This window comes from Vulpes vulpes, chromosome 13 (genome assembly GCF_048418805.1).
Source record: "Vulpes vulpes isolate BD-2025 chromosome 13, VulVul3, whole genome shotgun sequence".
Taxonomy (NCBI): Eukaryota; Metazoa; Chordata; class Mammalia; order Carnivora; family Canidae; genus Vulpes; species Vulpes vulpes.
Genome location: NC_132792.1, coordinates 120933309 through 120957759, shown reverse-complemented (window position 1 = coordinate 120957759; position 24451 = coordinate 120933309). Strand labels below are relative to the sequence as shown.

Here is a 24451-nt window from a genome sequence, read left to right as displayed (position 1 = left end):
CACCTGGGTGGCTTAGTGGCTGAGCATCTGCCTTAGGCTCTGGTCATGATCCTTGGTCCTGGGATCGAGTCCTGCATCCGGCCCACCTCTCACTCTGCCTCTCTCTCTTTGTCTCTCATGAATAAATAAATAAAATCTGAAAAAAACCTTTGCTTATCTGTTTGGTTCTAAATGTCATTCTTCCATTATATTTTGGCTAATGAAATTTACTAGTAATTTCTACTTATAACTTATGAGAATACAACATTCAAATTTTTTCTTTCTATTTACGATTTTATGATGAATTTTGTATCAGAAACTTTATTTACCTTGCCATTGAATTATGTTCATACTTTATTAATTTGTAAGATATACTAGTGGTGTCAGAATGACTAGATCATCCTCTGCTTACACTTATTCCACTCTATGTTAATTTAAAAGCCAGTATCTTTCATTTTATTGTTTATCAACCATTTTAAGACACAATAGCATATTATCTCAGGTTTTTTATAACTTATAATTTTTCTCCTTTTTAAAACTGATTTTTAAATTTACTTTTATACTGGTAAGGATCTAATAATGCTTAAATGCTTTAAAAAATGGATAAAAATATTTTATCCACAATAGTCAAAAATAGTCCTTCCATATTAACTTACATTAGATGCATCTGAGATTCTTGATTTCATTCCAAAATCACTGTCTTTCTTTAAGTTCCTTGCATTGTTAAAATATACATAATTCCGAACTGCTGTTGATAATAATCCATCAGTCCATTCCATAGTATTAGGATCCAGTTGTCCATATAGTTCACTAACAGTGATACACTTTGGATTTAAAACACAAATATCTACTTTTCCTTTTCTTCCTGAAATCTGAAAAAATCCAGTGCGGTTTCTTAAAGGCATCAACTATAATACAATTATTTAAATTTTTACACTGTTAATATCAAGAGTTTTAGAAAAGGTCTTTCACTCCAAAGAAAGAGATCCTAATAATTTCTGATCATTAATTAATGATCTGGCAATTCCACTACTTGGTATCTATTGGAAGAAAACAAAAACACTAATTTGAAAAGTTATATGTACCCCTATGCTCAACATCACTTACAATGACCAAAATATAGAAGCAACTTAAATGTCCACTGATGGATGAATGGATAAAGAAGATGTGGTGTGTATACATGCACGAACACACACACACACACACACACACACAAAGTGTATACATGATGGAATCCTCAGTCATTAAAAAAAGAATAAATCTTTCCATTTGTAACAACACAGATGGATCTTGGGGTTATGCTCAGGAAATAAGTTAGAAAGAGGAAGATAAATACCACATGATCTCACTTACATGTAGAATCTTTTTATTTTTTTTTTAAGGATTTATTTATGAGAAACAGAGAGAGAGAGAGAGAGGCAGAGACACAGGCAGAGGGAGAAGCAGGCTGCATGCAGGGAGCCTGATGCGGGACTTGATCTTGGGACCCCAGGACCATGCCCTGGGCTGAAGGCAGGCACTAAACCACTGAGCCACCCAGGGATCCCCTGTAGAATCTTTTTAAAGACAAAACAAACCCAAGACTCATAGATACAGAGAATATATGGGTGGTTGCCAAATGGGAAAGGTACTGGCAGGGGGACCAAAATAAGTGAAAGGTATCAAGAAGTCCAAAATTCCAGTTATAAAATAACTAAGTCCTAGGGAGTACTGCACAGCATGGAGAACAGAGTCAACAATACTGTATTAAGTTTGTATAGTGACATGGTAACTAGACTGGTGGTGATCATTTCACAATATATGTAAATGTCAAATAACTATGTTGTACACCTGAAATAATATAATACTGTATGTCAATTATACCTCAATAAAAAGGAAATATTAAATAAAACAGACACAGATAAATAATATCAGAAATAAAGTATGGACATTACTAGTGCCTTGCAGAAATTAAAAGGATTATAAGAAACACTATGGGGCGCCTGGGTGGCTCAGTTAGTGAAGCATCTGTTTTCTGCTCAAGTCATGATCTCAGGGTCCTGGGGTCAAGTCCTGCATCAAGCTCCCTGCTCAGCAGAGAGTCTTTCTCCTTCTCCCTTTGCCCTCTGCCACTCCCCCTGCTTGTGCACCCTCTGTGTCAAATAAATAAAATCTTAAAAAAAACAACACTTGAATGACTATATGCCAAATTATATAATCTGCAGGATACAAATACCTAGAAATAACAAAAATTATCAAAACTGACTCAAGAAATAGAAAATCTCAACAAATCTGTAACAAGTAAAGAGATTGAATCAGTAATCAAAATCTCCAAGAATGTAAGTCCAAAATCAGATGGTAGAGGAGTTTCACCAAACATCTGACAATGAATTAACATCAATTTTACTCAAATTCTTGCAAAAAATAGAAAAGAAGAGGATACTTCCCAACACATTCTATGAGGCTAGAATTGTTCTGATACCAAATCCACACAAAGACACCATAAGAAAACTACATACTATATCCCTTATGAACAGAGATGCAAAAATCCTCAAAAAAGTGCTAGCAAACTGAATGTAACAGCACATGACCAGACGAGATTTATCTTAGGAATGGAGGGGCAGGTTTAACAAAAGAAAATCAATCAATGTGATGTAACATATTAATACAACATAGGAAACAAACCACAAGATCCCATAAAGAGAGGCAGAAAAAACATTTGATAAAATTTCATACCCTTTCATGATAAAAACACTCAACAAACTAGAAATAGAAAGGAACTTCCTTACTTATATAATCAGGAGCATTTATGAAAAACCCAGAGATGACTTCATACTCAATAATGAAAGACTGAAAGCTTTCTCCCTAAAATCAAGCACAAGGCAAGAATTCCCATTTTCACCAAAGCTGTTAAACACTGCACTGAAAATTCTAGCCTGGAAATTAGGTGAGAAAAAAAATAAAAAGCATCCACACTAGAGAGAGAGAAGTAAAATGATCTGTATTTAAATATGACATGAGGGCAGCCCGGGTGGCTCAGTGGTTTAGCGCTGCCTTCAGCCCAAGGCGTGATCCTGGAGTCCCGGGATCAAGTCCCACATCAGGCTCCCTGCATGGAGCCTGCTTCTCCCTCTGCTTCTGTCTTTGTCTCTCTCTGTGTGTCTCTCATGAATAAATAAAATCTTTTAAAAAATATGACATGATTATATATATAGAAAATCCACAAAGAATCTACAAAACAACTACTACAGCTAATAACTGAACCAGCATACTTGTAGGATACAAGATCAACACACAAATATCATTTGCATTTCTAAATAGCAGCAACGAACACACTTCAACAACAACACAAAAAATTAAGAAATTCTAATTCCATTTATAATAGCATCCAAAGAATAAGATGCTTTGGAATAAATTTAATCAAGGAGGAGAAAGAGTTATTTATTAAGAACTACAAAACAAATAAATTTTCTTGCTTACTGAAACAAACATCTGAAAATGGAAAGAAACTGCACACTAGCTGAAAAAACATCGGTAGAACTAAGACCCTGACTTTCTAAAACTTTTGGAATATACTGCCGAGTCTTTAAATAAGATAACTGAAGTACACATTATTTATTGGAATCTAACTTTATATTGAATAAAAATACCATATGATTTCACACATATGTGAAATTTAAGAAACAAAATGGATGAATATATGGGGAGGAGGGAACAAAAGAAGGAGACAAACCATAGGAGACTCTTAATGATGGAGAGCACACTGAGGGCTGCTGGAAGGAGGTGGGGGGGTGACAAATGATGGCATTTGTCATGGTGAGCACTGGGTGTTATATATATAATTTATTTCATAAATTACAGAAGTCAAAAACCAAAGTATAATGAGAATGGAAGAAAATTACCAAAGTATAAAAGAATATTTACCATACATGAAGAACAAATATCATATTAAATACAGCAATATAAACTGCATTTCTGATAAAGTAAGGAACAAGATATTATTATAGTTAACACTATCTTGGAGGGTTAATGAATGCAGTAAGGATATAAATTATATAAATATTACAAGAGACAAAATTATATTCATTTGAAGATGATTCAATTGATCACCTATAAAAACAATTACAACTTAACTAGTCCGTGAAGGTGACTAATTACAAAATAAATATATAATTTAATAGATTTATTTTATACTAGTAATTACTAGTTTTAATTCAAATAAAAAAAATCCTATTTGGGCAGCCCCAGTGGCGCAGCGGTTTAGTGCCATCTGCAGCCTGGGGTGTGATCCTGGAGACCTGGGATAGAGTCCTGCATTGGGCTTCCTGCATGGAGCCTGCTCTCCCTCTGCCTGTGTCTCTGCCTCTCTCTCTCTCTCTCTCTCTCTGAATGAATAAATGAATGAATGAATGAATGAATAAGTCTTTAAAAAAATCCAATTTACTACAATGATTCCTAACTACTAAATTCCTAGCAATATATTAAACATACTTATGTAAATAGGACATAAAATGTTACTGAAGTATAAATTAAGGTCTGAAGAAATAGAGAAACATATTACTTAGTATTTACCTGTGAAATAGATTCCCTTTCTGTAACTGACAGGAGGTCTTCAACTGGTGATAGTGTTAATGCTCTTTCTAAAATTCTTCTGACTGTTGTCTTTCCTCCACCTGTTGGGCCTACTAACATCACACCAACACAAGTCTAAAACAAAGTTGCAGATTTATGATTTAGTTTTGGTTTACTGATGATTCAGCTAAACTGAAATCTGAAGGTTCTTATTTACAAATACATCTCTATGTCTGGAAACCCTTCAAATTACTGTTCAATTTATTATAATCTGGGTTCTGTTTCCATTGACTAGGTTAATGTCAAAATAAACAGAAATTTCCTAATTTTAAAATTCAAAGGATAACTTTCAATTCTTGATATTTACAGTTTATCTCTTTCCAATTCTCCTTTCTTTCTGTTCATTTCTCTAAGATTGGCTTCTGTAATATGATTTATCTCAGCTTTCTTCTTTATTCTCTTCTGTCTTTTGAGTTTTGAACGTCATTTCTATTTTAGTCTTCCCTAATTCATCCTTCTCTCTCTCTCCTCCCCCCCACCCCCCAATGGCCCTACCAATCTCATCAACTTGAGTGAGTAACTATGACTTGATTTCTAATGACTTCCTAATGTGTACATCTTTTCCCTGGTCTTTGGTTCTATGTGCCTAAGTGAAATTTCAGTGGTCTATTAGATACTTCCATCTGGATGTCTCACATGATTTTCAAAGTCAACATAATTTAACCTACACCTTTTCATACTTGTTGCTTCTCTTATTTCCTGATCTAGTTAATAAAACCACTAGGTACTCATTGTCCAAAGTCCCTCATGTCTTACAAAATTTGCCTGATTCCATCTTCTTCTGTCCAACTCAATCACAATTGGTGTCATGGAGTGAAGAATGTTTGCATCTCTGTAAAACTCAAATGCTGAGGCTGACACCCAGTGTGATAATACTGGAAGTGGGGTCTTTGAGTAATTAGGGTTAGATGAGGTCATGAGGGTGGTTAATGTCCTTGTAAGAAGAGGGAGAGGGAGTTCAGGGTTCAACATCTTTCCACTATGTGAGGACAGAGTGAGAAAGTGACTATCTAGCCAGGAAGACGGTTCTTAGCAGAAACCAAATCAGCTAGCAGGTTGATCCCAGCCTCCAGAACTGTAAGAAATAAACATCTGTTGTTTAAACCATCCCATCTATGGTATTTTGCTATATCAGCCCAAATGGACTAAGGCAAGAGGGAAAGGGCCAGATGTTCTTAAAAAGAGTCCCTGATCATCTCTTTTAGACAATTGTAATAGCACTAAAGAAATGATTATTCTTAATAATATATTAAATAAGTATGCCAAAATTCAAATATGGATAAATCTAAAATGTTCTTTCATTTCCATTCCAATCTATCTTCATGGAGGTCTTGTGATTCTCTAGTCTGATAGGCAAGGTGAGAAGCCCTGGATGTCGAGAAGAAATGATATATTCAAGAATGCGGCTAACTGGCTGTAGTGGCATCATGGCTTTACATGAATGAGTGTCAGCTGCCCCTCTGGGAGTGACTTTGTTCCCTACTTCACTTCCTGAAGCAAAGCTGCTGGCTCTGTTAAGCCCTTAATTTAGAAAGATTCCCATGAATGCCTCAGTCTAGTGTCCTCGTGGCTCAGCCTCACTGGGACCTGAAGGCTCTTGCTGTCCCTCCTCAGAGCCAGCTATGTAGAACCAGAGCACATCTGTCAATCCTGCCCACTGGTGAGAACTCTGACTTGCTAGTTGATCTGCCACTTGGGAAACCACAGACTAGAAGATTAAAGACAACCCTCTCTAGGATTGTGAACTGTGGGAACAAATTGTGGCTGCTCCTCAAACTGAGCTACTCATGGGCCCGTGATGAGGATACGTTCTTTACTGAGATGACCCAGAATCACGCTGCTCATCCAGCTTGCCCTTCCCAGACTGCCATGATTGTTGTCTGGACACAACATCACACTGGATGCGGCAACACGTTCCCCATCACAGAACTTACCAAGTAAAGGTCTGTGTTTGTGATGCAGAGAATACTGCTGCACTCCAGACTCCCGTCTCATAGTGGGAAAAGTCATACTGCCTTAAGGCACAAATGAGCCCCACATACTCCTGGCAGGTCCCACATTAGATCTGTGACCTCCTGTCTTGGGGCTATTGGTGGTGACTCACCGACAATGACACTATTTCAAGCTATGGGATTGCTGTTGATTCCAATCAGCTAACTCCAGCCACACCATTATGTTTCTTGAAACAAAATTTTTGTCAGTTGGACTCTGTACCATTTGCAGTCTAACAATGGTATACCTTTTATTTCAAGTGTCTCTTAACCCTGAGCTGATGGTCAAGATATTTTATGGGGTCTCTCCACTCCCTATCATCCATATGTATCTGGTATGATTGAGCACTGAAACAGCCTTCTCGAAGATGGACTCAAAATATTTCTGACTCTCTCCCCCTCACCTTCTCTTTGCCCACACACCTTGCCAGGGAGGGTTGGTCACTGAATGTGGACATCCCTAGAAGGGGATAATCTCCTTTCATCTGCTTCTTGGGTAATTATCAGCATAAAAGATATGGGGGATTATAGAAACCTATTTTGGAAATTTGGGATTCAACCCTAACCATTCCTGAGCATGGTTGCTTCCTTCTTGTCCGTAATCACAACCCCAGTTCATCCTGACTGTACACATTCCAAAATGGGGCTTAGAGGATTAAAATTTAATTCTGGTTCAACTATACAGATTCTCTTGGATTGTCATGGTCTTAGTCCATAGGATAATGATTACTTGACTGAGTACACTTCCTGATGAGTTCTTCTTAGTGGCCCATATAGGCCAAAGCAGGGTATATAATGGTTACAAGTTCCATAAAAACATATTTGTCCCTCTTGTCTCACAGCAGGAGATGTTTGGAAAATAATTAGGGTAAGAATTACTAAAATGAGGCATGCCAATTTTGTGGCAGTGCAAGGATAGCAAAAACCCAGACCTACCTCAGACCATGGAATACAGGGGGAGGGATGGATATTGAACATCTGTTTTTTCAAAACTCTGTCTCTCCTTCCTCACAAAGGAAAATACTCTAATGTGGCATTCCAAACAACTGCAGGAGCCTTTCATTTTACAGACTGCTGGGGCTGCCATCCCCTACCAGTGGAATTGACCATGATTTAATTTTTATTTGCTTAAGTATTACTGAAAGGCCTATCAGAAGCAGCAGGGATGGCCTCAGTTTCTATGCTTCCCAGACAAAACACCTGTCAATACCTCAAGATAACTTGGATGCCTTCCCCTATCTCCACGGTTCACTCATTTTATGGAACAGACAAATGCCATCTGGCTCGTGAGAAGGCAAACAGGTTAGACTGGACTGCTTGTCCTCAAGTGGCCACTCCAAAACAAAACAAAACAAAACAAAAACAAAAAACAAACAAACCCAAACCAAACAAACTAAATCTAATTATTAGAACTGACCTGAGAACCCATGGCAGAGGCACCATCATGCCGAATTCCTTGAACCGTTGTAATCCCACTTGGGGAGCCCACCCAACAACTATTAAGAAACTCTTTCTAAAGGGCACCATGTATATATTTATGATTGTATTTCTTATATAGAAGTCAGACACTAGTCTCCTTCCCTAAAACAATGCAACTTGCACATTAGAGGTAGTTAACATGTTAAAAATTCAGTATTTAAGGAAACATCAACTTGTCCCTGGAAGGCAGTCAGACAGTCTCAATTCACTGTCTAGGGTTGTTAGGAAAAAGAACTGCCCTCATCACTTCCTCCTTCAGGGCCAAGAAACATTTGTATAACTGATAATCTTGCTCTACTTGGATTAATCTTTTGGACCAAGAGGAACAATCAATATAGTAATTTTAGGAGAAATTCACTGGCTTTCTAAGGTAGAGTCTGGTGCCTTAGGATTTGTTTCACTGTTTGGGCCCAGAACCTTGGATGGGCATGGCTGAGATTAATATTTTAGGTTGGCTCCATCCTACTGTATATAGTCCTCCTGAGAGAGGCTTTACATAAACGCTGTATGAAATAAATTGAATATGTCTGGCTCCAGTCCTTATCAGTCAGATTAATCAAAGCAGTCAATAGAGTGGCCTTGGGGGAAATTCACCAGAAGCCAAGACAGTGTACAAATGAGGGGTAGAGTTTTTGGGAGACAAGTCTTTACGGTTGCTGACACTTTTACATGCCTCTGAACAGGGGCATTGAAAGCTTTGTTTGGGGCTACCTTTCCAAGGATGTTTGTATAGCAAGAAGTTTTTGGAAGATAGAGATAATCCTCTTACCAGGATGGGGAATGTTTATTTGCTGGCTGAACAACAAAGATGATGTGCCCTTCAAGAGTAGAGACTAGGAATGTCTGGGGTAGTCCCCTCACAAGACTGCAGTGCTCCTAAGTATGGGGTTCTTCTGTGGAACAACCAACTGTGTGTGCAGCACACAGACCTATCACCTGACCCTGTGTCATCCTCTGAGAATTCAATCTTGGGGACATGGCTACTGCTGTTGCTGAATGATTAACAAACCTCTCTGATGCAGGAGTCTGGTGCTTTCTGATGCTATGAAGCTGTGGTAGACTAACTTATTAAATCAACCCATTATATTCATGAAAATTCTCACCATTAATTATTTATTAAATTCTATCCCAATAAAAACCCAAACAAGATTTTTTTTTTAACTGGCAGTCAATGAACTGATTATCTAAGAATCTTGAAAATAGCAAAAATCAAAGATTATGGCTGAGATAGGGCTCAGGACAAGCTAGGCACCTTGACCCTGGCATGTTAAGCAGATTAAGCTGGAGGAGTCTTTTTCACATGGAGAAGCAGGAAGGTCACTCTAAACACCCCCTTTCTAAACACCACCATCTTTCTTCTTTGAAACGGGTCACAAAACTCCCACTGAAAGGCACCCTCCTTGTACCCAGAGAGCAGAGACATCCTTATGGGGAATGCAGGGCTGACAAGGCTGTGTGAACAAACCTGGTTCAACTGGCCCATATCTTCCCAGTTACTTCTTTACCACTTACTACACCCTCAGTCCAAACCCCTCTGTCCTGCCAATTCTTCACAAATTCATTTTTTATCTAAAAGGTATAAAGCTTCCTATTCTGGCCACTTCTTTGGGTTTCCATTCTTATATGAAGGCTCCTATATAAAAAAATATCAAATACAGTAAAATGTGCATGTTTTTATCCTGCTAATCTACCTGTCAATTTGATTTTCAGATTCAGCCAGGAACCCTAAGAGGGTCAGGAATAGCTTTTCTTTCCTCTTACAATTGGTACCACCAATCATGGAGACCTACTATAAAGCTATGGTAATTAGGACTGGTGCTGTCATAAGATAAAGGCCAAAATAATAAAATATGGAAGAAATCAACAAGGAAATCCAACCTATTATATTGGAAACATGGTATATGAGAGAAACAGCAAACCAGGGAGGAAAAGTCTTGGGAAATGGCTATCCATCTGAGGAAAAACAGATCCATATTTGACACCTTAAAGAAAAGGAAATTCTAGACAACTTAGAAATGGAAATTGCAAGTATCAAAACATTTTAGAAAATAACCATAAAATATCTTTATGAAATAGAAAAGATTTCTAAAAATTCACAAAAACACAAACCATAAAAAATGATCAATGGACTTTACTGCATTAACAATGTCTCTTGAACAACTGAATATTTCTGAAAATCTAAGACTTAGAGAATTTATTTGTAATGTACAGAGATAAGAAAGAAATAGGATATGAAATTACATAATGAAAAGCCTACACATTGGTAAGAAAAAGATAAAAAATCCAATTGAGAAATGGCAACTCATAGAAAACTCAAATGGCAAAGAAATATATATGAGGATGTACAATTTTACTAGTAATCAGGGAAATGCACCATATTTTCCAAATGGCTCATTCATGGGGACAGAAAATTCAAAGAAGGTATAGCTAGCTATGTGAGGCAGAACACTGGAGGGTTTTTTAGAATCATGTATTAAGGGAACAAAGGCGAAAAGGACTGATCTGTTCAAAGTTAAAGTGAGAATTGAGCAGCCACATTTGGGTAAATAAACGAGTAAAACACTTTATTGTTATCCTGGCTTCCTCCTTGATCAGAATGATTCAGGAGCAAAGAGCTGCTAACATGTCATTCCACACTCACCTGCAGTTGATTATAAAACTGTATGATTTTCTTTTTCTGAGCTGGCCATTGTTGTAAGCCCAACTGTTGTGTTGCAATAAATATTGCTTTCTGAAATAAAATAAATACATTAATTTAAAAGGCATTGCAAATTAAACCTTTAATACATAATCCTACAAAATCTCTCTTAACTAGGTACTGAATACTACTATATCAAGACAGTGGTTCTTAATTTCTCCAACCAAAATACAATACACACAAAATGTTATGTTCACAGACCCCCAGTAGCAAATTTGTAGGCCCTCCCTCAATTTAAAATTCATTCTTGGAGCACCTGGGCAGCTCAGTCAGTTGAGCATTCAACTCTTGACTACAGCTGAGGTCATCATCTCAGGGCCATGGGATCGAGCTCCAGATCGGGCTCAGTGGGGAGTCTGCTTGAGATTCCCCCTCTCTCTGCCCCTCCCCTTGCTCACATGCTCTCTCTCTAAGTAAATCTTTAAAAAGAAAATAATTCATTCTTTAAAATATGTTTAAGAACTAGCTGTTATTCTAGAACCATTATCTAATTATCCTACACCAAAAGAAAATTTAAAAGAGTCTATATCTTTGTATAATTCTAGTCACCATTAAGGTAGGTTTTCAGCTTTACAACAATTATTTTAATGTTTCAATGTTAAGAATATCCTAGGATAATAAGTACAATTTGTAAGATTGAGGACTTGATGTGGTTATACAATAAAACATCCAGGAAGTGGCTGCAACTTGTAAAGATACTTAATATTTTAACACAGGAATTATAAGGGCATCTATGTTTCCTTCTAAAGTGGGGTTTATTTCACTGTCAATACTATCAGAAACTGTGCCTACAGAAAAAAAAGTGGGATTTATCTTTTTTCTCATTGACCTCTCCTACTCCATTTCTCATTTCTTGCATTACCCTGATGGGACAGACAAGGAGCAGCTGAAGGCGACACAGAACACTCAGTAGGACTGTACAAATGGAGAAAAGTAGTTCCTATGGCAAGGCTACTGGAGGTAGGAAATCAGCTGAAAGAAACCTCTTTTAAATGGAGTTGGATGAGACACTCACTTAAGGCCTGTACTCGGAGCAGTTTTAGATGTAGGGGCTAGAGATTCTCTGCCATAGACAATACAAACCTAGATGTCTGCCTGGATGTAAGCCCTGCAGGAGTGGACTAGGGATAGCGGATGCACAGAAGATCAGCAGAAGTGGGATAATCAAAATAAGAGACATTCAGACAGGTTCATCCCATCTGGTTAAAGATTTTCACAATTCCCTATTTTGGAAGGTTGTGAAATAAAATCATAATCCTACTGTAAAGTATTTATGGTTTGTATATGATATTCCATAGAATCAACTGGATGGCAAACTATACATTATTTATTCCAGGATATGGCTTCTGTTAATCCTGTGGTTGCTCTGAGTTAATGACACCCCCACTCCTGCAGATATTGTTAGTGACAGAAACATGAAGAAGCTGGATAGATTCCAAGTGCTGGGGCACCTGGGTGGTTCAGTGGTTGAGTGTCTGCCTTTGGCTCAGGTCATTATCCTGAAGTCCTGGGATTGAGTCCCATATTGGGCTCCCTCTGCCTCACTCTCTGTGTCTTTCATGAATAAATAAAATCTTAAAAAAAAAAAAAAGATTCCGATTGCCTATTGCATGCAATTCAGATTCTTGTATGTTAAATGAGCAATAAGTGCAAATAGCATACCTACAGACTATTTATTGAATAACATATATTCATATGTGGATATGCTATATGTGACAGGTTTTTGTGTAAACCACCAAAAATACACCATTAAATATTCCAAATTTAATATTAAAGCTACAAATTGTGATCTCTCTGCCATTTCTTTTTTTTTTAAGATTTTATTTATTTACTCATGAGAGACACACAGAAAAGGCAGAGACATAGGAAGAGGAAGAAGGGGATCACAACCTGAGCCAAAGGCAGACATGCTCAACCACTGAGCCACCCAACTGCTCCTCTGTGCCATTTCCTAAGACACATATTACTATTTGGAACATTTTATTAACAGTTTTGATTTAACAGTTGAGAGGTTGTATATTTATCAATGTAAAATTTATATGAAGGGAAAAGTAGCAGAATAAACTGATGCTTGTAAATTGACTTGTAAAACTGATGAAAAGATGAATATATAATAAGAAACAGAGTTAGACAAAATGAGGAGACAGAGGAATATGTTCTGAATGAAAGAAGAGAACAAAATTATAGCAAGAGATCTAAGTGAAATGGAGATAAATATTATGCCTAATAGAGAATTAAAAGTAATGCTTGTAAAGATACTTTCTAGACTTGAGAAAAAAGTGGAGGACCTCAGTAAGACACTCCACAAAGAGATGGGAAATAATAAAGAACCAGTTAGAGATAATGAACTCACTAAATGAAATTAAAAGTGGGCCACCTGGAAATAAATAGCAAACAAGAGGAAGTAGAAGAACAGATCAGCAACCTGGAAGACAGAGTAATGGAAAGTAATCAAGCTAAGCAGATGAGAGGGGAAAAATTATGCAAAATGAAAATAGACCCAGAGAACTCAGTGACACTGTCAAGCATAAATAACAGTTGCATGATAGGGATCCCAGATGGAGAAGAGAGAGAAAAGGGGGGCAGAGGATTTATTTGGAGAGATAATAACTGAAAACTTCCTGAATCTGGGGAAGGAAACAGAAATCCAGATGCAGGAGGCAGAGAGAGCCCTAAACAAAACCAACCCAAGGAGGTCTGCACCAAGACCCAAAGTAAGTAAGACAGCCAAAAGTAATGATCTGAAGAGAACTTTAATAGCAGCAAGAAAAAACATTTGCACAAGGGAAACCTCACAAGGCTATCAACTTTTCAGCAGAAACTTTGTAGGCCAGAAGAGAGTGGCATGATAATAGTCAAAGTGCTGAAAGAAAAACATCTGCAGCCAAAAATACTCTACTTAGCAAGGCTATCATTCAGAACAGAAGGAGAGATAGAGTTTCCCAAACAAAAGTTAAAGGAATTCATGACCCTAAACCAGCCCTACAAGAAATGTTAAAGGAGATTCTTTGAGTAGAAAGGAAAGACCAGAAGGAGTAAGAAAAGTAGGAAGTACAAAAGAGGTAAAAATAAGTGTATCTACAAAACTAAGTCAAGGGATTCACAAAATAAAAGGATGTAAAGTATGTCACCATATACTTAAAACATGGGAGGGAGAGGAGTAAGAATGAATTCAGAGAATGAACAGGAATCCAATATATGGAATTGTTGAATTGTTATGCTGTACATCTAAAACTAATACAATACTATATGTTAATTATAATGGGATAAAATAAAATAAAATAAAATAAAATTCCCTCAAGCCACCAAGACCCACAGGAAACAACAAGCATTGCACTGCTGGTGGGAATGCAAACTGGTGCAGCCACTGTGGACAAAAGTATGGAGTTTCCTCAAAATAAAAAATAGAATTACCATATTATCCAGTAATTTCACTATTGGGTATTTACTTAAAGAATATGCAAACTGTAATTTGAAAAGACATATGCACCCCTATCTTTACATATTTACTGCAGCATTATTTACAAAAGTCAAGGTATGGAAGCAACCCAAGTGTCCATCGATGGATGAATGGATAAAGAAGATGTGGTGTATACACACATACACACACACACACACACACACACACACACACACACACACAGTGGAATATTACTCAGCCATAAAAAAGAATGAAATCTCATTATTTATAATCACATGGATGAACCCAGAGACAATAATGCTAAGTGAAATAAGTCAGTCAGAGAAAGATGAATATCATATGATTTCACTCACATGTGAAATATAAGAAGAGTAAGAAGATATAAATATATACACCACTTATATCTTCAAACTATATAAAGCAATTGTTGGAAATGCAGGGAAAATAGATGTATCAACAACTGTCATTAAGATCTTAATACACCCTTTTAGAAACTGATGGATCAGCAAAAAACTGATAACAAAGCTGCATCACAGTATGTGTATATAACATTATATACAGCAAGCACAGAATATATACCATTTGAGAGCACACATGAAGCACTTAAAAAACAATACATTAGAAGGTGTAGGAAACCTAAATAAAGGTGATCTCAAAGGGATAAATATATGATACAGCATACAGTCCCCAGTCAAAGCTAACCATAAATGGTGATTAATAATAAAAGGACAGTTTAAATTCCCAGAATTTAGCAAAAAAAAAAAAAAAAAAACTCTCAGGTTTTTTACTCTCATAGGGTAATTAAGAAATATTTATAATTAAATGCTAATTAGAATACTACATGTGAAAATTTGTGGGAAACAGCTAAAGGAATACTTAGAAGAAAATTCACATCTTTAAATACTTTAGGTTTGAGGAAACACAGATAACAAACAATCTAAGCACTAAACTCAAGAAACAAACAAAAGAACAGGAGAACAGGTCCAACAAAATAAAAAATTGTAAATAATGAAGAACAGAAATCAACCTAATGGACACAGAAAAAAAGGGAAAATAATCAAAACCAAAAGTTACCTCTTTGAAAAAATTGATTATATGCAAATCTCAAGCAAGAATGATCAATAACAAAGAACAACAACAACAACAAAAAAAAACTGTAGCAGAGCCTGGGAACTGGTGAGAGGAGTAGAAATAACTTTAGCTAAGACATTTAGAAACCCAGAGATGTTGTATGAACATGGAGTGTGAAGGGGTCACTAAGTAACAAAAAGTTAAAACAGTATTCAAAGCCTTTCCCTCCCACCCCAAAAAAATCCAGACCCAAGCACTTTTTTTTAAATTTTTATTTATTTATGATAGTCACAGAGAGAGAGAGAGAGAGAGAGACAGGCAGAGACACAGGCAGAGGGAGAAGCAGGCTCCATGCACCAGGAGCCCGACATGGGATTCGATTCCAGGTCTCCAGGATCGTGCCCTGGGCCAAAGGCAGGCGCCAAACTGCTGCACCACCCAGGGATCCCCCAAGAACTTTTATAGTTAAGTTTGACCATTTAAAAATCTAAAGTAAATCTAAAGTATAGTTCATCTCAATCTTATGGAATTCTTCCAGAAAACAGGACATTTGTTGTTCAGCCTTATTTTGAAGAGCTGGTTCTAAAAACAGGTAAGGACACTTGACTTATAAGTGTACATGTGAACATCCTAAATAAAATATTAACTAATTTAATCCAATAGTGTATTAAAAATCACATGATGATGAGAAAGCATGGTATATCCCAGGAATGCAGGAATAACTCATCACTAGAAAAGTAAGAACAAGAAAAGGAGAATATGAGACACAAGGATAGGAGGAAAGAGGTACAACTGTCATTATGACGATCCAACAACAAAATCCCAGGGGAACACACAAAAATCAGTGCTACTTGTGAACTAATAAGAGAATTCAGCAAGGTTGCCATATTCAAGGGGAGTTTCAAATCAGAGTTTCAAATTACAGCACGCCTGCATTAGATCACTAGGAATATTATAAAAATATGACACCATTATTGCCAAAAACTCTACAATACTGGGCAGTAACTGAGTGCATTGCATGGCTGCACAGCAGAGGCTGGATCTAGCACAAGCTGCTGGAGGGACCAGGGCCAGGGGCCTGGGAGGCAGAGGAAGTTCACACACACCTTTCCTGCACAGAGCCACAGGCAGCACTTCTAATTTACAACGTTTGGGCAGTGACAGAGACAGCAGAAAGGGGAAAAGAAGTGTATTACTTTTCATATTAGGGAACTAAGAGATGATATCCAAATAAGTGGAGAACTATGGGTATTATTACCAAAATGTATAAAGTTACCCTTAGAGTAAAAAATATTTACCTGCATAAAAATCAGTAAGATAAAACAAAATTTAAAAACCACTTCACTTTGTGGAATTTATAAAGTTTGAAAAAAAAAAAGTCCCAAAGTATACAAGGCAAACAAAAAATAGAATAACGGTCTTAACAGAATGGAATACAAGCCAAAAAGTGGTAGACAAGAAAACAAAAGCACTATACATTAAAGGGCAGTTTGTAATTGATATTCATGTATCAAACAATGTGGTAACAACCATTAGAAAGCAGAGACTGTAAGAGTTAACATAGATACACTTCACTGAGTGAGAACAAGTAAAGATGTACAAGTCTATCAATAAGACAGCAAAAATGGGAGCGAGGGTTTAGCTAAGCCACTTCATGATATTGCTGCCTCAGCATCCCTTCTGTTCCACTGAAGAGCCTGCAGGGACTTGAAACCACGACCTCAGCCCCTCACACCAGCACAGGCCTGGGATGGCAGGTGGTGGAGTCACAAGCAGGTGCAAACTGCTGGTAGAACCTCACCGCCTCCCCGGGCCTTCCCCTTACACACTCCCCTGGAACTTGCATGGAACTTACCAAAGACCTGCTTTGGTTTGAACTGACCAATCCAGCCTTAACATGGGAACCTCAAAGCACTCCAGCTGTGGACCCTGATGGAGGCATGTGTCTCTTTGCCTGCACCCTGCCTTGTCCTCCCTGTGTACCTCCTCCAGGACCCATGAGGAATAAGCATCTCTTTTCAGCATCCCATGGTCTCCTGCTGAACTGTGGCTCACCAGCCCATACCCTGTGCTCCACTTAACAAATGCTAATTTAACAGTCATAACAAATGGAGATAAACTGAACTTTGTTTTATATTTGCAATCTGTAAGAGAAAATATCTTTTCATGTGCATAGGGCCTATTAAGAAAAATTACCTGTATATTGGGCCATTAAAAAATCCAAATTACACAGTTTAGAAAAATAACAAAGATAATATTCTTTTTTTTTAAGATTTTATTTATTTATTTATGGTAGACACATAGAGAGAGAGGCAGAGACACAGGCAGAGGGAGAAGCAGTCTCCATGCAGGGAGGCAGATATGGGACTCGATCCCAGGGCTCCAGGATCACACCCTGGGCTGAAGGTGGTGCTAAACTGCTAAGCCACCCAGGCTGCCGGATAATATTCTTTAATCACAATTCAGTAAGACTAGAAATTGGTAACAAAATCAGAAAATAAAAAGATCCTTTACCTGGAAATTAAAAGCATGAAAAACCTCTGTCCTAAAAGAACACTTAGGAAAAAAAGGAAGTACGCACTATCCTATCAAATTTCTGGGAAAAAATACTTAGGAAAACCCTACCTACCTGAACTTATAGCCTATATAACTAAAGCAGTGCTTGGACAAAGTTATATAGTTTTCTTTTGTTGTTTTTTTGTTTTTTACCACACCCAGTGCAGAGCCCAACATGGGGCTTGAATCCATAACCCTGAGACCAAACCCTGAGCTGAGACCAAGAGCCAGATGCTTTAACCGACTGAACTACCCTGGCGTCCCTTGTTTTATAAACTTACATTAGTAAAAAATAATAAATTAGATATCTTACTTAGACAGCTGGGGAGAAAACATAAAACCCAGAGGAATAAAAGAAGATATTTAAAAATATTAATATGGATATTAAATGGTAAGAATTTAAAAAGATGTGTTAAATAATAAAAAGATTTTTTTTGAAGAAAACAATTATATAAACTTCTAAATCATTTATGTAAAGAAGAAAACCCAAATTAAGAAAATAAGGCATGATCGGGAGAGCAACAACAGAAACAAGAAACCACAGGTGTCATAAGACAGTGGTTTACTCAGATCCCCAGACTGCATTCTAACATTTGAAAGCAATGGGAATACTATCTAGTTCAATGGAATTGATCCTAGAAGGGATATGAAATCTAACTAGACCAGAAATGCCAAAGAACTATCCTGTCATAAAACTCCTGGCCTCGTTTTCAAGGGAAATTTTCCCAAATCTTCCTACATAACCTAATAAATGATGATCTTTTGCTAAGCGCTTCATATGTGCCTAAAAATATTATGTATTTTCTGCCTGTTGGGTATGAGGTTATGCACATAGCTTATACTTTTATTTATTTATTCTTTCTTTTTTTAATTTAAATTCAGTTAACTAACATATAATGTACTACTGGTTTTAGAAGTAGAGGTCAGTGATTCATCAGTCTTATATAACCACCAGTGCTCATCACATCACATGCCCTCCTTCATGACCATCCCCCAGCGGCCCTCTCCCCCCACCCCCTCCAGCAACCCTCAGTTTGTTTGTTTCCCATGATTAAGAGTCTCTTATGGTTTGTCTCCCTCTCTGATTTCACTATGTTTTATTTTTTATTCTCTTCCCCTATGATCCTATCTTGTTTCTTAAATTCTACATGTGAGTGAAATCATATGATAATTGTCTTTCTCTGACTGACTTATTTCCTTCCCTCAGCATAATACCCTCTAGTTACATCCACGTTGAGCTTATACTTTTATTTATGTAGGTATGCATGTATTTATTTATTTATAGGTTTTATTTATTTACCTGAGAGAGAGAAGAAGCATGAGCAGATGGTGGGGAGGGGCAGAGGGAGAAGGAGAAGCTTCCCTGCTGAGCAGGGAGCCCTATGCAGAACTCGATCCCAGAACCCTAAGCTGAAGGCAAGATGCTCAACTGACTGAGCCACCCAAGTGCCCCCAGCTTATATCTATATTTAAAGAAAGAATAATTACAAAGCTTTTTGAACTATAAGCTACATAAACCATGTATTTTAAAATAAATTAGAAAAACAGTGTTTTAAAAAATTGGGCAGGGTCCCAGAGAAAGGAATGTATGGGTTTGATAGCCTGATAGCTGATAAAGGCCCAGCTGGAGCCAGAGGACAGGGAGAAAGCTGCAGTGGAGAGTCTGGAGGGAGGACGACACGCTGGCAAGGTAAAGCTGGTCTGGCCAGACTGTAAAGGGCTGTATTATATGAGTCAGGGGACCTGACTCCGGGTTTGTCCCATAGTGGCTCTGTTGGTGTGGTCACAGGTATGTTAGGAAAGCAGAGCTGGAGGCCACTTGGCAGTGTGTGGCCATGGGCCACAGGGTGATGGGGCTCCTCCTACCACAAGAGAAGTTGAGACCCCACTGAGACTGTGGCAATGGCCACAAGGTGGCAGGTATAAGAGGAAATAAAGGTCTCTACAGTCTTAAAACGTTATTTTTTATGACCACAAAATTTTATATTGTAAAGTCATTTTGTAATTCTGATCTAATTTGATCCTTAAAGTATCCCTTTAAAGTAGAGAAAACATCATCATTCTCAGTGGAAAGATGAGAAAACCCAGGGAACAAAATAAGTAGGAACCTTTCCTGACTGAGGCTGAGATGCTATTTTTCTCCAAAGGGAAATCAATCTCCAGGTATTTTTATTCCTCCAATTGTAACACGAGTAGAGTATTGCAGGAAGAATGACAGCATTTTTTACTTACATCAAGTTTCTTATCTTAATTAATATTCCACATCTAAATCATTCATGATGGTTTTCAAAAATCTTACCTCCAAGGCAATTTGATTTGCTGTTGAAACTGTTGCTCCAGGAAAAAAATCTCGTATAATCTTTTCAAAATGTGGGGCATCTTTAGGGAGAAATTTTGGCAGACTAGCTTCTCTTATAGCCTCAATAATGATCAGAGTCTCATCTGTTTCAGAAAGATGGTCATCGGTGTTACTTTAAGGGAAGAAGAAAAGAAAGATAAAGAACAAGTTAGCAAGTATGCTTTGTTGACACTGAAGGTAATTACTATTCCTTGGGACAGGTGGCTCTCCCAACAGCCCTTCCTCCTATTCCTCACTGCAAAGCAGCTATGTAGTGTGGGTGAGGTGACTCTGGGTCTCGTCCACAGATGGGCCTGGGCTGGTCGGACAGTCAGGGTCATGCTACTCCCCAGTCACTGAGTCAGGGGTGGGCACTGTATCAGTAAAGTGTTTTATCTGCATATAACAAAATGAATTCAGCCTAATATCAAATGAAAAATAACATAATTTATTAAAAATCTCTAGGCAAGCCAGAGAAGTAGGCTTGTAGGCTATGCTGCTGGGAACAACGGCCAAAGTTATGCCACAGAACTGATCCTGTAAATCAAACTGAAACCTTCATAAAAGTAGTCATACCCTGCACACCTCTGCATTTCCTGAAGAAGAGAAACCATGAACTCTCTCTGCACTGGACACTTTAATTCTTTAAATAATTCATTAATCTTTTCAACCATCTAAGAGTAGGGAGCAAGTTCAGACAGCAGCTGGGTGTCAGTGAGGTCTTTACTCAAGACAGATCTGCTTTACATTAGGAAAACAAATTTAAAAAAGAAAGAAATGACTACTACATCTGGGAGTTATCATAGTTTATATATAAATAATGTTATGATACTTTGCTATTAGATACAAAGATAAGACTTGACTAAAGTTCTACAAAACAATAATTTGGGAATTAGCATCTGAGATTATCATGGGGAATATCTGTTATAATTTAAGAATAAAAAATGAAAGCTCTAGATTAATGTCAACTAAAATTTAAGAAAAGGATATTTTAATAAATACTTTTGTTACCCATTATGATTGCCTTCAAGATACCTACCAGTTCTTCAAAGTTAGTTAAGACCCACTTCATGGCTCAGTACCATGGTAGGATTTGTAAGCGCTTCAAGTGTTTACCTGAAGACATATTAATTCTCTAGCTGTTGACAAAGCAAATCGTTTCTACCAAGGACGTCCTAGGATTCCAGCTGTTGGGCAGTTTTTTTCTAAACAAAAGAGGAGATAGGGAAACTTCCTTCCTGGGACCCAGAGAAGCTGCCTGTTGGAGGCAGACAAAAATGGCTCCAAAATATCTATTCACTTGCTAATCCCTGGAACCTGTGAATATTATCTGATACAACAGAGGATGGATTGATGAAGAATCTTGAGTTATCCCAGATCATCCAGATTTAAGTGCAGTCAGATTCCTACTGAGAGTGAGGCAGAGAGACACAGAGGCACACAGAAGATGGGCAGACACTGAAGTAATGTGCCCAAAAGCCCAGCGGTTTTGGAGGACAGGATGGAATCTCCCTCAGGGTCTCTGCAGGGACAGCAGTCCTGCCCACAACCTTATTCCAGATTTTTGGCCTCAGGTACTATGAGAAAATATACGTCTGGTGTTTTAAGATGTCAAATCTGTCATAACTTCCTATGGCAGCCCTACAAAACAAATACACGGTCTTTTATTAGTTTTCAAATGTAAGCACCTCAAAATTCTTTGGGAGTTAGTCTAGGCTCTGACAATACACTCCAGACAGAAAAGGCAGGGGAAAGGAGAGGTGCATCCAGAATGCATCTAGAAATGAGGGACACTTGTGGCATCTCTGTGTGCCTGGGAGGCAAAGCCAGAAGCCTGGGGAGGAATGGGCTGGAACAGAGGGAGAGGAAGGGACAGAAAGGAAGAGGACAGACAAGAACAATAATGATAATTTTTGGTGTCGGGAGGGCCAAAGGATTTTTAAAAAGCCAAAGTCTACTATTAATTTTTAAATTGCTTGCTGTGCTTTACTCTGATAAAAATTCCCCCATCCTCTTTATACAACAATCAGGTTCACACAAGTACATGATTTGCATGGTGCTTTGGAGGAAGGAGGGAGGTAAGCAAAGACAGAAGACCACTGGCTGCTCCTCACGGTGGCAGACAGACTGACAGCACTCTGGACATGGGAGGCCCTGCCCAGGCACCTGGGAGAACTGAACATGGACACCACCAGTCAGGGTCTTTCTCTCAATGGAGCAGGTGCTCATACAAATGACCAGCTGTTGCCTGTTGGAAACACAGGAGGACCTGAGGATGTCAGGAAGCTGATTCTTATACTCCTGTCTCTAACGCTCCCCAGTAATAAAGCATTTCATAACACATACCCATTTACTTGCCATCAATCTTATACAGGCCATTTTACAGTATGTGCCTTAGTTCCTTTTATTTAAGAAATAAACTACTACAGTAGAGGAATGCATTATCCCTGACTCCTTCTCTCCCACACAATGTTCTGTACTTGCTGCTATATCTATGTCCCCACAAACAATCTGTAACATTTACTGCATTTTACAAATTCAGGTAAATGTATATTGGTATGTCCTTTTACAACATATTCATTTTTTTCATTTAATGTTTAATAGGCAATACATGGATACAGCTCCACCCCTTAGCAATAATGAAAACACCCACTTCCCTATAGCTTCATCAACAAAGTCCCATCTAACTTTCATATTTTCGCCCATCTCATGAGAGACAACATTTCAATGTAATTTTTAATGTATATTTCTCTCATTAGGAGTGGGGTTGAGTATATTTTCATATATTTAAAGAACTTTTATGTTTCTTTTTCTGAGAACTGTTCTTTGCCCATTTTCCATACAATTTATTTCTTCCCTTCATTTTCTAGAGGGTCCCGAATGTGTTGAGAATGAGCTATCTCACTGCACCGGAGGCTGCAAATATCCTTCTCAGTCCATCATTCATCTCCTGACTTCACAAATAGTGTTTTCTTAACCATTATCATTCTTTTCCCTTATGGATTTTAGATTTTGAGTCTTAGTTTAAAAGTTCTTCCATAGGGGATCCCTGGGTGGCTCAGGGGTTTGGTGTCCGCCTTTGGCCCAGGGCGCAATCCTGGAGTCCTGGGATTGAGTCCCAGGTCGGGCTCCCGGCATGGAGCCTACTTCTCCCTCCTCCTGTGTCTCTGCCTCTCTCTCTCTCTCCCCCATAAATAAATAAATCTTTAAAAAAAAAATGTTCTTCCATAGTCTAAGAATATAAAGGACATTTTGTTTCTTCAAATACTTTTATGTTTTTAGTCCTTTTTTGATCCTCTTCTCCAGGTAAATAACATGGACTATGGTTCCAACTGGATCTTCGTGGACACGGCAGTTTAGTTTTCCCAAGGGCACTCACTGAAAAGTCTGTTAGTCTGTTCCTGCCTCAGAGCTGGCAACAGACTATATGCCCAGTGGGAGCAGTCCTGCCTCTGGGCTTTCTGTTCTAGCCTGAAGGCCTGCCTCTCTGCTCATAAATCAGCCAGTGCTAAAACTAATGAAGCTCTAGATAACATGTCTCAATGCTTAAAGGGATGTTTCTCCTTCATTGCTTTCATTTGTTAGTATGTTTCTAGCTAGTCTTAATTGTTTATCTTTCTTTTTTTAAAGAGTATTTGAGAGAGAGCACACACATGAGTGTGAGTCGGGGGATGCAGAGAGAGAAAGAATTTCAAGCAGACTCCTTGCTGGGCGTGGAGCTGGATGTAGCACTCAAGTTCACAACCAATGAGATCATGACCCATGAAATCATGACCTGAACTGAAACCAAGAGTTGGATGCTTAACCGTCTGTGTCACTCAGGCACCCCTTTCTATGTTAACTTTAGAATGTACCTCCCTAGAAATAAATAAATAATGCCTTTTGGTGTATTCACTGGGATACATTCCCATTCATAAATGAATGTTTAGTGTCTTTAACTCTTTATGATTGCTAAGCCCTTTAAGATGTTATGATATTAAGCACATGGTATATTATTTCATTTATTCATATTTTGATTTGTGTCCTTTACCCATGTTTTCTTCATACGGGTTTTGCATTTCTCATTAAATTACTGCTCTTAAATGAAATCTTTTACTCTTGTGTATCTTTTATTATATAAAGGTAAGACACATTTTTAAAAAATAATAGATTCTTTGGGGGAAAAGTACCCAAGGATTTTGTGCTTTTTTTTCTTCCTCTTCTTTTACATTCTTAAACACTTTTACTGTATTTTACTGTGACACTCTGGGATATCCCTGTTTTATCTTGTCATTGTTACTTAGAATTTTACAAATTATTTTCCCTGT

General features: G+C 37.8%; 1 protein-coding gene across 1 annotated transcript in view; it reads right to left on the bottom strand.

The window, feature by feature from the left end:
- Window positions 1-24451, bottom strand: part of DNAH14 (dynein axonemal heavy chain 14) — a 317326-nt gene that overhangs the window by 156471 nt on the left and 136404 nt on the right. Inside the window, 4 exon segments of the mRNA XM_072733718.1 lie at window positions 636-851; window positions 4531-4665; window positions 10702-10791; window positions 20106-20277. Coding sequence (XP_072589819.1) covers window positions 636-851; window positions 4531-4665; window positions 10702-10791; window positions 20106-20277 — 613 coding nt within the window.